At 50.2% G+C, this 14253-nt stretch overlaps 1 protein-coding gene across 1 annotated transcript in view; it reads left to right on the forward strand.

The window, feature by feature from the left end:
• The first annotated feature begins 2391 nt into the window (after nucleotides 1–2391).
• si:ch211-197n1.2 (EF-hand calcium-binding domain-containing protein 6) overlaps nucleotides 2392–14253 on the forward strand; it is a 100460-nt gene continuing 88598 nt past the window's right edge. The window contains exons 1-2 of the mRNA XM_048527715.2: nucleotides 2392–2456; nucleotides 5603–5943. Of these exons, the coding sequence (XP_048383672.1) occupies nucleotides 2446–2456; nucleotides 5603–5943 (352 nt within the window). The 5' untranslated portion in view covers nucleotides 2392–2445. The remainder of the gene's footprint in view (nucleotides 2457–5602; nucleotides 5944–14253) is intronic.

Genomic DNA, 14253 nt, shown 5'->3' on the forward strand with positions numbered 1-14253 from the left:
ACTTGCAACAGTACTTGTGCCAGCCACTAAAAACCAAAACCCACTTCATCCAAACCAGTTTCTGAATGACAAAATAATCTCTTTAATTTACTTTACCCTATACCAACATGCATGTGCTGCTCATAATAACCCAGAGTTTATTAACTTTGAGATGCTGCTTTTTAATTTGTTGCCTAGCTTGTCGTACTCTATGTGTCCAAACTCTTACCCGGTCTTTCATATGTTGTTGAAAAAAAAGGAAAGATGTTGTTTCAGCTGAAAGGGTAGAGAAAAGATTTACAAGCATGTTACTGGGCTTGTAGGGTTTCAGCTATATGGAGAAGATGAATAGGCTGGAGCATTGGAGGCTGAGAAAAGTCCTTGTAGAAGTTTATAAAGTCATGAGAAGCACGAATAGGGTGAATAGTCAAGGCCTTTTTCCCAGGATAGGGGAGTCCAAAACTAGGGGGCATGGGTTTAATATGAGAGGGAAAAGATTTAAAAGGAAACTCAGGGGTAACTTTTTCATGCAGAGGGTGATGCTTGTATGGAATGAGCTGACAGAGGAGGTGGTGGAGGCTGGTACAATTACAATATTTAAAAGAAATTTGAATGAATATTTGAGTATGGGTCAAATGCCAGCAAATGCGATTAGGTCAGACTGGAATGTCTGATCAGCACCAACAAGTAGGACCAAAAGGTCTATTCCTGTGCTGTATTACTCTATGACTCTAAATACAATGAACTTTACTTTTAATTGTAATGTTCTGATGGCATTGTATTTCAATGCAGTTACTTAGATACAGTACACTGGGTTCAGAAATGTTCACTCATCATTTGACCCAATCCAAAGTTTACACAAGCTCTAGAAACTGGAAAGGCAAATAGTAGAAACGATCCAGGGGTTTTTGAAATGTAGTCTGTTGAGCAAACCTTTGCACCCAATATTTTGTCTTGATGCTTTATATTCCAATTTACTTTTTATGTATTATAACTTAACAACTTAAGTATTTTATGGGAGTCAGGTTTTCGAGAGGACATCAATAAAAATGATTTGTTTGCATTGTGGACAGAATTACGGTGTTACAATGCTGCTTTGTGGCAAGTAGGAACCATGGTTTCAGCTCTCATGCAGAGGAGAATGTAATGAAGTATTAAAGTGTGGTGAAACTGCTACTGCAGGAACGCAGCGTATTAGACGTTAAGATAATCCCAATTAATCAAGAAAAGAAAATATTGGCTTGAGCCTGCAGGATATCACTGCATAAAATAATATCACTGTTTCCATTTAGATCCAAAAGTTCAAATGAAATCCTATGGTATGGTTCTGGTCTGAGTGATCACAAACAATGTTTTGGAGTTCCTTTCTAAGTTGTTTTACTAAGTACTAAGATATAAGCTATTTTGGAATTTTCTGTGACCAAATACCGATAATTGGCATTTCTGCATGAGGTGCAGTTCAATAACAGCTGAAATATTATCTATCAGCTTGAGTTTTAAGCAATTATTTATTTCATAAAACTACTTGTTTGTTAATGTAAACATCAGATAATTTGTTTTTCTATAACTGTGCACATTCAAAGGTGGAGAGACTGGCTTGGATTTATTCAGTTGCTTACCACTATTCTAGGCTTGCAGGATAGGAAGCAACACCATGATAAAATGGAGTACTTTCCAGTCAAATGGATTGCAATGATGCCAATTTTGGATAGGAGACGAGACTTACTTAGAAGTCACAACATATGATGCCATTCTTGTGTTCTGGTTGCTTTTGACACTAATCTCAAACCTAGAATTCTCTAAGATGGGAAATGTCTCAAATGAGAATAGTGCCCTGCAGATATAATGTCTAATGTCATCAAACCCATGATGTATGCATTGAGATGATAATTAGACTTTGGGGAGTCAAGGAGTGAGTTACTTCCTAGTCTCTGACCTGTTCTTGCAGTCACAGTGTTTGTAAGGTGAGTCCAGCTCAGTTTCTGGCCAATGGCAACCCCCCAGGACACAGATTTATATTTCACTATTGTCAATGTATTACACTTAACTGTAAATAGAATCAGTCTCTTAAGAATGTAGGCATTTGTTCCCACATTTTCAGGTCAGTTGCATTTACCCTGGAGTTTCTCCAGCAATTTCAGATTTCCAGCATCTGCGTTTCCTAGTTTTATCAATTTCCTTGCTTTGCCTCCCTATGTTCACACTTGCATTTGTATTGAAAACCAGGCACAAAACAGCTTGGGAGTGAAAGAAAAATACAGAAAAAGTATAGTGGTGTACAGCAAGAAGCTATCAATAGTGTACAATTTGATAAGTCAAAACTTTTTCTTCATGACTTAAAGTTGTAATCAAATCAAACAGGTCCCTGCAAGCTCTGCTGCTGATTACAAAGAAGAATATTGTTTTGGTGTAAAGTGATACAAGGATTAGGTACAATTAGTACCCAGGCATCTGGCACATTTACTGATGAATTCCAGGTAAGTCTGGAGCCATGGAACCAATATCCAAACAACAAACACAACTGCATATGAGTGCTTTAATGACATTTAACCTCCATTGCACTTATTACCAATCATATCTGAATGTGCAAATTGAGTAAACAATTATACTTCTAATTTTTGCAGAGCGGATTGGTATGCTGTAGGAATATAAGATTAGATTTCGTAGCCCCTTTAAGTCTAAACTGCGGTACAATAAGATCACAGCTGATTTGGTCTCAACTCCTCTTTCTTCTCCCCATATAATACTTGTCTCCCTTGTTTATCAATAATCTAACTTCACCTTCAATAAATCCGGAGCCCTACTTCCACTGCTTTCTGGAGAAGACAATTTCACAGACTAATGACTCTGAGAGGAAAAGGTTCTCATTGCTATTTTAAATGAGTGACAGTATTAGACCCTCAACGTCAATAAGTCATTTTCTCATTTTCACATGTCTAAGCACCTTAAAAATCATCAAAGAAATTATTGAAGCAAAAACAGAAATTACAGGAGAAACACAACAAGTCTGCAGCATCTGTGGAGAGAAACAGAATTAACACTTTGGGCCGTGTGCCCTAGTCTCCTTCACAAAACAAAACATTGACCTGTTATCCTCCCACTCTGGTCTCTTTAAGATCTTATAATTCTAATTTTACCTCCTCTTTTGGAGGTTCGGTGAAATAACTCATGTCAGAAGGATCTATTTCATTTCGAATTTTTTTGAAACATAATGTTTTATTGGGTCAGCCTTCTGATTCTTGGACTCTGATTTTCAGAGTCCTGATCTAAAACAAATACAGAATGATCACTACATTCATGTCGATTACAGGGGCCATTCAAGGTACTAATCAGTGAGAAAAGGCTATAGAGATACCATATGCAGTATTTCATTTGCTTCAACAGGCTTGAACTGTTAACTTTAGCTTTTCTGTCTTGGGGAGGCAATGGACAAGTAGTATTATAGATGGACTGTTAATCCAGAGACCCAGGATCCTTGGTTTGAATCCCACCACAGCAGATGGTGGAATTTGAATTCAATAAATATCTGGAATTAAGAGTCTAATGATGACCCTGAATCCATTGTGAATTGTCAGAAAAACCCATCTGGAAACTACCATTCTTTCATGGTTGGTCCGACGTGTGACTTCAGACCCACAATAATGTAGTTGGCTTATAAGTGCCCTTTGGTCAATTAGGGATGGGCAACGAATGCTGCCTGGGCAATGAATAAATAAAAAGAGATGCTGCCAGACCCGCTGAGTTTCTCCAGCATTCTCTGTTTATATTCTAGGCCTTCAGATCTGTAGACAGTGAAAGGTGGGGTGCAGCTTTGGGATATCATCTGAGGTTCAAATGTATAAAATCTGGTCTTAGAACATAGAACAGCGCAGAGCAATACAGGCCCTTCGGCCCACAATGTTGTGTCAACCTAGTATCCTACTAAGGTCAATCTACCCTGCCTACCCTACATTTTACTATCCTCTGTGTGCATATCCAAGAAACGCTTAAAAGTCTGTAAAGTATCTGACTCCGCTACCACCGCCGGCAGCAAATTCCACACGCCCACCACTATCTGTGTGCAGAACCTACCTCTGACATCTCCCCTATACTTTCCAACAATCACCTTAAAATTATGCCCCTTCCTAATAATAATTTCTGCCTTGGGAAAAAGTGTCTGACTATCCACTCTATCTATGCCTCTCATCATCTTGTAAAACTCTATCAAGTCACCTCTCATCCTTCTTCACTCCAGTTAAAAAAGCCTCAGCTCTCTCAACCTTCCTTCATAAGATCTGCCCTCCAGTCCAGGCAGTATCCTGGTAAATCTCCTCTGCGTCCTCTCTAAAGCTTCCACATCTCTCCTATAATGAGGCGACCATAACTGAACACAAGTGTGGTCTAACCAGGGTTTTATAGAGCTGCAGCATAACCTCACAGCTATTAAACTCAATTCCCCTGCCAATGAAAGCCAACACACCATGTGCCTTCTTAACCACCCTATCAACTTAGGTCACAACTTTGAGGGATCTATGGATGTGGACCCCAAGATCCCTCTGTTCCTCCACACAGCTGAGAAACCGGCCATTAACCCCGCATTCTGCATTCAAATTCCACCATCCAAAATGAATCACTTCACACTTTTCTGGGTTGAATTCCATCTGCAACTTCTTTGCCCAGCTCTGCATCCTGTCAATGTTCCATTGCAACCTACAACAGCCCTCCACACTATCCACAACTCCACCAACTTTCGTGTCATTGGCAAACTTACTAACCCACCCTTCCACTTCCTCATCCAAGTCACTTATAAAAATCACAAAGAGCAGAGGTCCCAGAACAGATCCCTGTGGCACACCACTGGTCACTGAGCCCCAGATCTTCTTTCCAATTACTTCGGTGTACTCAGATCCAGTAGCTCTCACAGATCAGATATCTGCCTCATGGCTGCATCCTCTGTTCTGTTGGCAGTTCATACCGCCTCTCTTACCTGAGACTCAAAAATCATGAGATACCAGCTGCTATTGTCCCATGAAACGCAAAATGAGTGCAGCCAATCAGCACCAGTGACCATGGTCTATCACTAGCAGGAGGATGGATTTAAGAACAGCTTCAATTTCTCTCAAGTTCCCTTCCAATTCCTTATGTTTCTATCTGTGAAACTGCTTCTTCCATCAGCAGATTTTGGAGACCATTTCAGCATAAAAACAATGCCTGTGCTCCCAATGCAGGCACTGATAGCCTAGTTGCATCTGAGGTTCTTAAAATACCTGCTGAGATATTTTGTTTGCAAAACTACAAACTCAAGATAGACTTTTGGCTGACAGAACAAGCTTGCCCATATTCCAGATAGGCACAAACTGTAAGTTACAATGCTGCCAGTGTTCAAGTGCAGCTGTTGATAGTTCATTTGCAGCATTTGTGTTTGTATGGCGCTGCCTGAAACCGACGTCCTCCTGCTTTCTGCATGCTAAAGTAATTTAATGAGAAGGATTTGGGCTTACTGTGTTGCCTATGGCAACGTCTCCTTGTTGACTCAGAGACACAGAGTCACCAACTGGTGAAAAGTTGCTACAGTCCGGTTACATTTCTCCGTCTTTTGAAATTAATACTGTAAATTCCGTTTATTTTTCTTGCTTTTCCGAAGGATGGCAGCTCTCGGCGGAGTGCCCCGGCCTCCCAGCCACGCTACTCCCCGGCTGCAGTACGTCCAGCACCCGCTGTCCCGCCTCGGGGACCCGGAGACCATCAGTGTCCGGGGCTTCTCTCGGACGGGTGACAAGACATCGGCCGATCCGTTCCCGGGACCGGACAGGCCGGCGCCCACTGACCGCAGCGGGGGTAAAGAGCCAATGGATTCGCCTCATTACGGCCGCAGCAAGGAGCTGCAGCCGGCCCGAGGAGCGCGGGAGTCGCTGGCCCATGTTCCCGAGGGAGTGGAGGTGACATTCGGGACTGACCCTGAAAAACCCCGGCTCCCCATCTTCGGTGAGTCGATGCATGGGACGGTGACGTAGAGGCCAGCTTTTTAACTGCTTGGGAGAAACCTACAGTCACAGGGAGATAGAGGCTGGCGCAGAGACAGAGAGATACTGCACACAGAGAGACCCGCAGAGACTGGGGATAGTGCACAGAGATAGAGATGGTGCACACAGAGAAGTGGAGATAGTGCGCGCAGAGACAGAGAGATGGTGCATACCGAGCAATGGCGGGATAGTGCACACAGAAAGACAGAGAAATAGGGCACAGAGAGAGAGAGAGAGACGGGCCGTGTGTTCATAATGGACACAGAGAGACAAGGGGATAGTGCACACGGAGAGAGAGAGAGATGACACATATAGAGACTGGGGATAGTGCGCACAGAGAGACTGGGGGATAGTGCACACAGAGGGACTGGGGGATAGTGCACACAGAGGGACTGGGGGATAGTGCACACAGAGGGACTGGGGGATAGTTCACACAGAGAGACAGGGGGATAGTGCGCACAGAGACAGGGGGGATGGTGCACACAGAGAGACTGGGGGATAGTGCGCACAGAGGGACTGGGGGATAGTGCACACAGAGAGACTGGGGGATAGTGCACACAGAGGGACTGGGGAATAGTGCACACAGAGAGACTGGTGGATAGTGCACACAGAGACGGGGGGGATGGTGCACACAGAGAGACTGGGGGATAGTGCACACAGAGCTACTGGGAATAGTGCACACAGAGAGACGGGGGCACAGTGCACACAGAGAGACGGGGGGACAGTGCACACAGAGAGACTGGGGGATAGTGCACACAGAGGGACTGGGGTATAGTTCACACAGAGAGACTGGGGGATAGTGCACACAGAGAGACTGGGGGACAGTGCACAGAGAGAGACGGGGGTAGTGCACACGAAGAGACAGGGGGATAGTGCACACAGAGACGGGGGGACAGTGCACATAGAGAGACGGGGGGATAGTGCACACGGAGAGACTGGGGGATAGTGCACACGGAGAGACTGGGGGATAGTTCACACGGAGAGACGGGGGCATAGTGCACACAGAGAGACTGGGGGATAGTGCACACAGAGGGACTGGGGGAAGGTTCACACAGAGACGCGGGGATAGTGCACACAGAGGGACTGGGGGATAGTTCACACAGAGAGACGGGGGGATAGTGCACACGGAGAGACTGGGGGATAGTTCACACGGAGAGACAGGAGGATAGTTCACACAGAGAGACGGAGGGACAGTGCACACAGAGGGACTGGGGGATAGTGGACACAGAGAGACGGGGGGATAGTGCACACGGAGAGACTGGGGGATAGTTCACACGGAGAGACAGGAGGATAGTTCACACAGAGAGACGCGGGGACAGTGCACACAGAGGGACTGGGGGATAGTGGACACAGAGAGACGGGGGGATAGTGCACACAGAGAGACGCGGGGATAGTGCACACAGAGAGACTGGGGGATAGTGCACACAGAGAGACTGGGGGATAGTGCACACAGAGGGACTGGGGGATAGTGCACACAGAGGGACTGGGGGAAGGTTCACACAGAGAGACGGAGGGACAGTGCACACAGAGAGATGCAGGGACAGTGCACACAGAGCGACTGGGGGATAGTGCACACAGAGAGACTGGGGGACAGTGCACCGAGAGAGACAGGGTGTAGTGCACACGGAGAGACAGGGAGATAGTGCACACAGAGAGACGTGGGGATAGTGCACACAGAGAGACGTGGGGATAGTGCACACAGAGACTGGGGGATAGTGCACACAGAGAGACTGGGGGATAGTGCACACAGAGAGACTGGGGGATAGTGCACACAGAGGGACTGGGGGATAGTGCACACGGAGAGACTGGGGGATAGTGCACACGGAGAGACTGGGGGATAGTGCACACAGAGAGACTGGGGGATAGTTCACACAGAGAGACGGAGGGACAGTGCTCACAGAGAGACGCGGGGACAGTGCACACAGAGGGACTGGGGGATAGTGCACACAGAGAGACGGGGGGATAGTGCACACAGAGAGACGCGGGGGGGATAGTGCACACAGAGAGACGCGGGGATAGTGCACACAGAGAGACTGGGGGATAGTGCGCACAGAGAGACTGGGGGATAGTGCACACAGAGGGACTGGGGGATAGTGCACACAGAGGGACTGGGGGATAGTTCACACAGAGAGACTGGGGGATAGTGCACACAGAGAGACTGGGGGACAGTGCACACAGAGAGACTGAGGGACAGTGCACACAGAGAGACGGGGGAACAGTGCACACAGAGAGACGCGGGGATAGTTCACACAGAGAGACGGGGGAACAGTGCACACAGAGAGACGCGGGGATAGTGCACACAGAGAGACTGGGGGAACAGTGCACACAGAGAGACGTGGGGATAGTGCACACAGAGAGACTGGGGGATAGTTCACACAGAGAGACAGGGGGATAGTGCACACAGAGAGACTGGGGGATAGTGCACACAGAGAGACTGGGGGATAGTGCACACAGAGGGACTGGGGGATAGTGCACACGGAGAGACTGGGGGATAGTGCACACGGAGAGACTGGGGGATAGTGCACACGGAGGGACTGGGGGATAGTGCACACGGAGAGACTGGGGGATAGTGCACACGGAGAGACTGGGGGATAGTGCACACGGAGAGACTGGGGGATAGTGCACACAGAGAGACTGGGGGATAGTGCACACAGAGAGACTGGGGGATAGTGCACACAGAGGGACTGGGGGATAGTGCACACGGAGAGACTGGGGGATAGTGCACACGGAGAGACTGGGGGATAGTGCACACGGAGAGACTGGGGGATAGTGCACACAGAGAGACTGGGGGATAGTTCACACAGAGAGACGGAGGGACAGTGCTCACAGAGAGACGCGGGGACAGTGCACACAGAGGGACTGGGGGATAGTGCACACAGAGAGACGCGGGGATAGTGCACACAGAGAGACGCGGGGATAGTGCACACAGAGAGACTGGGGGATAGTGCGCACAGAGAGACTGGGGGATAGTGCACACAGAGGGACTGGGGGATAGTGCACACAGAGGGACTGGGGGATAGTTCACACAGAGAGACTGGGGGATAGTGCACACAGAGAGACTGGGGGACAGTGCACACAGAGAGACTGAGGGACAGTGCACACAGAGAGACGGGGGAACAGTGCACACAGAGAGACGCGGGGATAGTTCACACAGAGAGACGGGGGAACAGTGCACACAGAGAGACGCGGGGATAGTGCACACAGAGAGACTGGGGGAACAGTGCACACAGAGAGACGTGGGGATAGTGCACACAGAGAGACTGGGGGATAGTTCACACAGAGAGACAGGGGGATAGTGCACACAGAGAGACTGGGGGATAGTGCACACAGAGAGACTGGGGGATAGTGCACACAGAGGGACTGGGGGATAGTGCACACGGAGAGACTGGGGGATAGTGCACACGGAGAGACTGGGGGATAGTGCACACGGAGAGACTGGGGGATAGTGCACACAGAGAGACTGGGGGATAGTTCACACAGAGAGACGGAGGGACAGTGCTCACAGAGAGACGCGGGGACAGTGCACACAGAGGGACTGGGGGATAGTGCACACAGAGAGACGGGGGGATAGTGCACACAGAGAGACGCGGGGATAGTGCACACAGAGAGACTGGGGGATAGTGCGCACAGAGAGACTGGGGGATAGTGCACACAGAGGGACTGGGGGATAGTGCACACAGAGGGACTGGGGGATAGTTCACACAGAGAGACTGGGGGATAGTGCACACAGAGAGACTGGGGGACAGTGCACACAGAGAGACTGAGGGACAGTGCACACAGAGAGACGGGGGAACAGTGCACACAGAGAGACGCGGGGATAGTTCACACAGAGAGACGGGGGAACAGTGCACACAGAGAGACGCGGGGATAGTGCACACAGAGAGACTGGGGGAACAGTGCACACAGAGAGACGTGGGGATAGTGCACACAGAGAGACTGGGGGATAGTTCACACAGAGAGACAGGGGGTAGTGCACACGGAGAGACAGGGGGATAGTGCACACAGAGAGACGGGGGACAGTGCACACAGAGAGACGTGGGGATAGTGCACACAGAGACTGGGGGATAGTGCACACAGAGAGACTGGGGGATAGTGCACACAGAGGGACTGGGGGACAGTGCACCGAGAGAGACAGGGTGTAGTGCACACGGAGAGACAGGGAGATAGTGCACACAGAGAGACGTGGGGATAGTGCACACAGAGAGACGTGGGGATAGTGCACACAGAGACTGGGGGATAGTGCACACAGAGAGACTGGGGGATAGTGCACACAGAGAGACTGGGGGATAGTGCACACAGAGAGACTGGGGGATAGTGCACACAGAGGGACTGGGGGATAGTGCACACGGAGAGACGCGGGGACAGTGCACACAGAGGGACTGGGGGATAGTGCACACAGAGAGACGGGGGGATAGTGCACACAGAGAGACGCGGGGATAGTGCACACAGAGAGACTGGGGGATAGTGCGCACAGAGAGACTGGGGGATAGTGCACACAGAGGGACTGGGGGATAGTGCACACAGAGGGACTGGGGGATAGTTCACACAGAGAGACTGGGGGACAGTGCACACAGAGAGACTGAGGGACAGTGCACACAGAGAGACTGAGGGACAGTGCACACAGAGAGACGGGGGAACAGTGCACACAGAGAGACTGAGGGACAGTGCACACAGAGAGACGGGGGAACAGTGCACACAGAGAGACGCGGGGATAGTTCACACAGAGAGACGGGGGAACAGTGCACACAGAGAGACGCGGGGATAGTGCACACAGAGAGACTGGGGGAACAGTGCACACAGAGAGACGTGGGGATAGTGCACACAGAGAGACTGGGGGATAGTTCACACAGAGAGACAGGGGGTAGTGCACATGGAGAGACAGGGGGATAGTGCACACAGAGAGACGGGGGACAGTGCACACAGAGAGACGTGGGGATAGTGCACACAGAGACTGGGGGATAGTGCACACAGAGAGACTGGGGGATAGTGCACACGGAGGGACTGGGGGACAGTGCACCGAGAGAGACAGGGTGTAGTGCACACGGAGAGACAGGGAGATAGTGCACACAGAGAGACGTGGGGATAGTGCACACAGAGAGACGTGGGGATAGTGCACACAGAGAGACGTGGGGATAGTGCACACAGAGACTGGGGGATAGTGCACACAGAGAGACTGGGGGATAGTGCACACAGAGAGACTGGGGGATAGTGCACACAGAGGGACTGGGGGATAGTGCACACAGAGGGACTGGGGGAAGGTTCACACAGAGAGACGGAGGGACAGTGCACACAGAGAGACTGGGGGATAGTGCACACGGAGAGACTGGGGGATAGTGCACACAGAGAGACTGGGGGATAGTTCACACAGAGAGACGGAGGGACAGTGCTCACAGAGAGACGCGGGGACAGTGCACACAGAGGGACTGGGGGATAGTGCACACAGAGAGACGGGGGGATAGTGCACACAGAGAGACGCGGGGATAGTGCACACAGAGAGACTGGGGGATAGTGCGCACAGAGAGACTGGGGGATAGTGCGCACAGAGGGACTGGGGGATAGTGCACACAGAGGGACTGGGGGATAGTTCACACAGAGAGACTGGGGGACAGTGCACACAGAGAGACTGGGGGACAGTGCACACAGAGAGACTGGGGGACAGTGCACACAGAGAGACGGGGGAACAGTGCACACAGAGAGACGCGGGGATAGTTCACACAGAGAGACGGGGGAACAGTGCACACAGAGAGACGCGGGGATAGTGCACACAGAGAGACTGGGGGAACAGTGCACACAGAGAGACGTGGGGATAGTGCACACAGAGAGACTGGGGGATAGTTCACACAGAGAGACAGGGGGTAGTGCACACGGAGAGACAGGGGGATAGTGCACACAGAGAGACGGGGGACAGTGCACACAGAGAGACGTGGGGATAGTGCACACAGAGACTGGGGGATAGTGCACACAGAGAGACTGGGGGATAGTGCACACAGAGGGACTGGGGGATAGTGCACACAGAGAGACGGGACAGTGCACACAGAGAGACGGGGCTATAGTGCGTACAGAGAGACGGGGCTATAGTGCGTACAGAGAGACGGGGGGACAGTGCGCACAGAGAGACGGGGGACAGTGCACACAGAGACAGGGGGATAATGCACATGGAGGGACAGAGAGATGATACACACAGAGAGACTGAGTGGATAGTCCACATGGTGAGACAGATACTGCGCACAGAGAAGCAGAAAGATACTGCACACAAAGACATGAAGGATACTTCACATGGACTGACAAATGCACAGCACACAGAGAGGCAGAGACAGAGACACAGACATAGAGAGGCAGAGACGAAGAGATACTGCGCACAGAGTGTTAGAGACAGAAATAATGCACACAGAGAGACAAACATACAGCACGCAGAGGCACAGCGATGCTACAAACAGAGGCAGAAATGGAGAGATACTGCACACAGAAACAGGGAGATACCACACACACACAGACACAGACAGAGACAGAAACCAGTTCCCAACCACAGTGTTTCCTCAGCTATTTCAATGAAATCATCGGTGCTGCTTCCTCTCTTGTCTGGAATTGTAAAGGTTTATCTATTTTATTTCCAATTTCCAACCCTGTCTCACCTTCACCTGGTCCTTTTCGGACTCCTCCATTTCCTTTCTCTACATATCTGTTTCCATTTCTGGGGATGTGCTGGCCACTAATATCCAATACAAACTCACCAATCCCCACAGTTACATGGATATACATCCTCACATCCTGCTTTTTGCGAAGATTCTATTCCATTCTCCCAGTTCCTCCATCTCCATTGCTTCTGTACTGAAGATGCCAGCTTAGACAGGGGGTCACCAAATATGCCCACCTTCTTCCTCAACTGAGGATTCCCCAGCACCGTTGTTGACAGGGCTGTCAGCCAGGTCTGACCCATCTCCTGCACTTCAGTCCTTACCCCCGCTCTTCCCTCCCACAACAGTGATAAGGTTCCCCTTGCCATTACCTAACATCCTACCAGCATCCATGTTGAAAAGATCATTAACTGCCATTTCCACCACCTCCCATGGGATGCCACCACCAGACACATAAACCCCTCCCCTGCCTTGCCAGTCTTCCATAGGAATATTCCCTCCAGGACAGCCTGGTCCAGTGCTTCTCTACACCTAACACTTCCCCACAGCCCCACGACACCTTCCCCTGCAACCACAGAACGTGTAACACATGTCTTTCTCCTTGCTCAGTGTCGAAGGGCCCAAATACACCTTCCAGTTAAAATGTCACTTACCCTCACTTCACACAATCTAGTCGACTGCATTCGCTGCTCACAACATGGTCTCCTCAACATTGGGGAATCAAAGTGTTAACTGGGTGACTGCTTCACAGAACACCTATGTTCTGCCCGCAAAAATGGCCCTGCAATTCCACCTACACAGGCCCCAAACCCCACCTCTTCCTCCGGTACATTGATGACTGTATCGGCGCCGCCTCTTGCTCCCCAGAGGAGCTCGAACAGTTCATCCACTTCACCAACACCTTCCACCCCAACCTTCAGTTCACCTGGGCCATCTCCAGCACATCCCTCACCTTCCTGGACCTCTCAGTCTCCATCTCAGGCAACCAGCTTGTAACTGATGTCCATTACAAGCCCACCGACTCCCACAGCTACCTAGAATACACCTCCTCCCACCCACCCTCCTGCAAAAATTCCATCCCCTATTCCCAATTCCTCCGCCTCCGCCGCATCTGCTCCCACGATAAGACATTCCACTCCCGCACATCCCAGATGTCCAAGTTCTTTAAGGACCGCAACTTCCCCCCCACGGTGATTGAGAACGCCCTTGACCGCGTCTCCCGCATTTCCCGCGACACATCCCTCACACCCCGCCCCCGCCACAACCGCCCCAAGAGGATCCCCCTCGTTCTCACACACCACCCTACCAACCTCCGGATACAACGCATTATCCTCCGACACTTCCGCCATTTACAATCCGACCCCACCACCCAAGACATTTTTCCATCCCCACCCCTGTCTGCTTTCCGGAGAGACCACTCTCTCCGTGACTCCCTTGTTCGCTCCACACTGCCCTCCAACCCCACCACACCCGGCACCTTCCCCTGCAACCGCAGGAAATGCTACACTTGTCCCCACACCTCCTCCCTCACCCCCATCCCAGGCCCCAAGATGACATTCCACATTAAGCAGAGGTTCACCTGCACATCTGCCAATGTGGTATACTGCATCCACTGTACCCGGTGCGGCTTTCTCTAC

The sequence above is a fragment of the Stegostoma tigrinum genome, chromosome 3 (genome assembly GCF_030684315.1).
Source record: "Stegostoma tigrinum isolate sSteTig4 chromosome 3, sSteTig4.hap1, whole genome shotgun sequence".
In the NCBI taxonomy this organism is placed as follows: domain Eukaryota; kingdom Metazoa; phylum Chordata; class Chondrichthyes; order Orectolobiformes; family Stegostomatidae; genus Stegostoma; species Stegostoma tigrinum.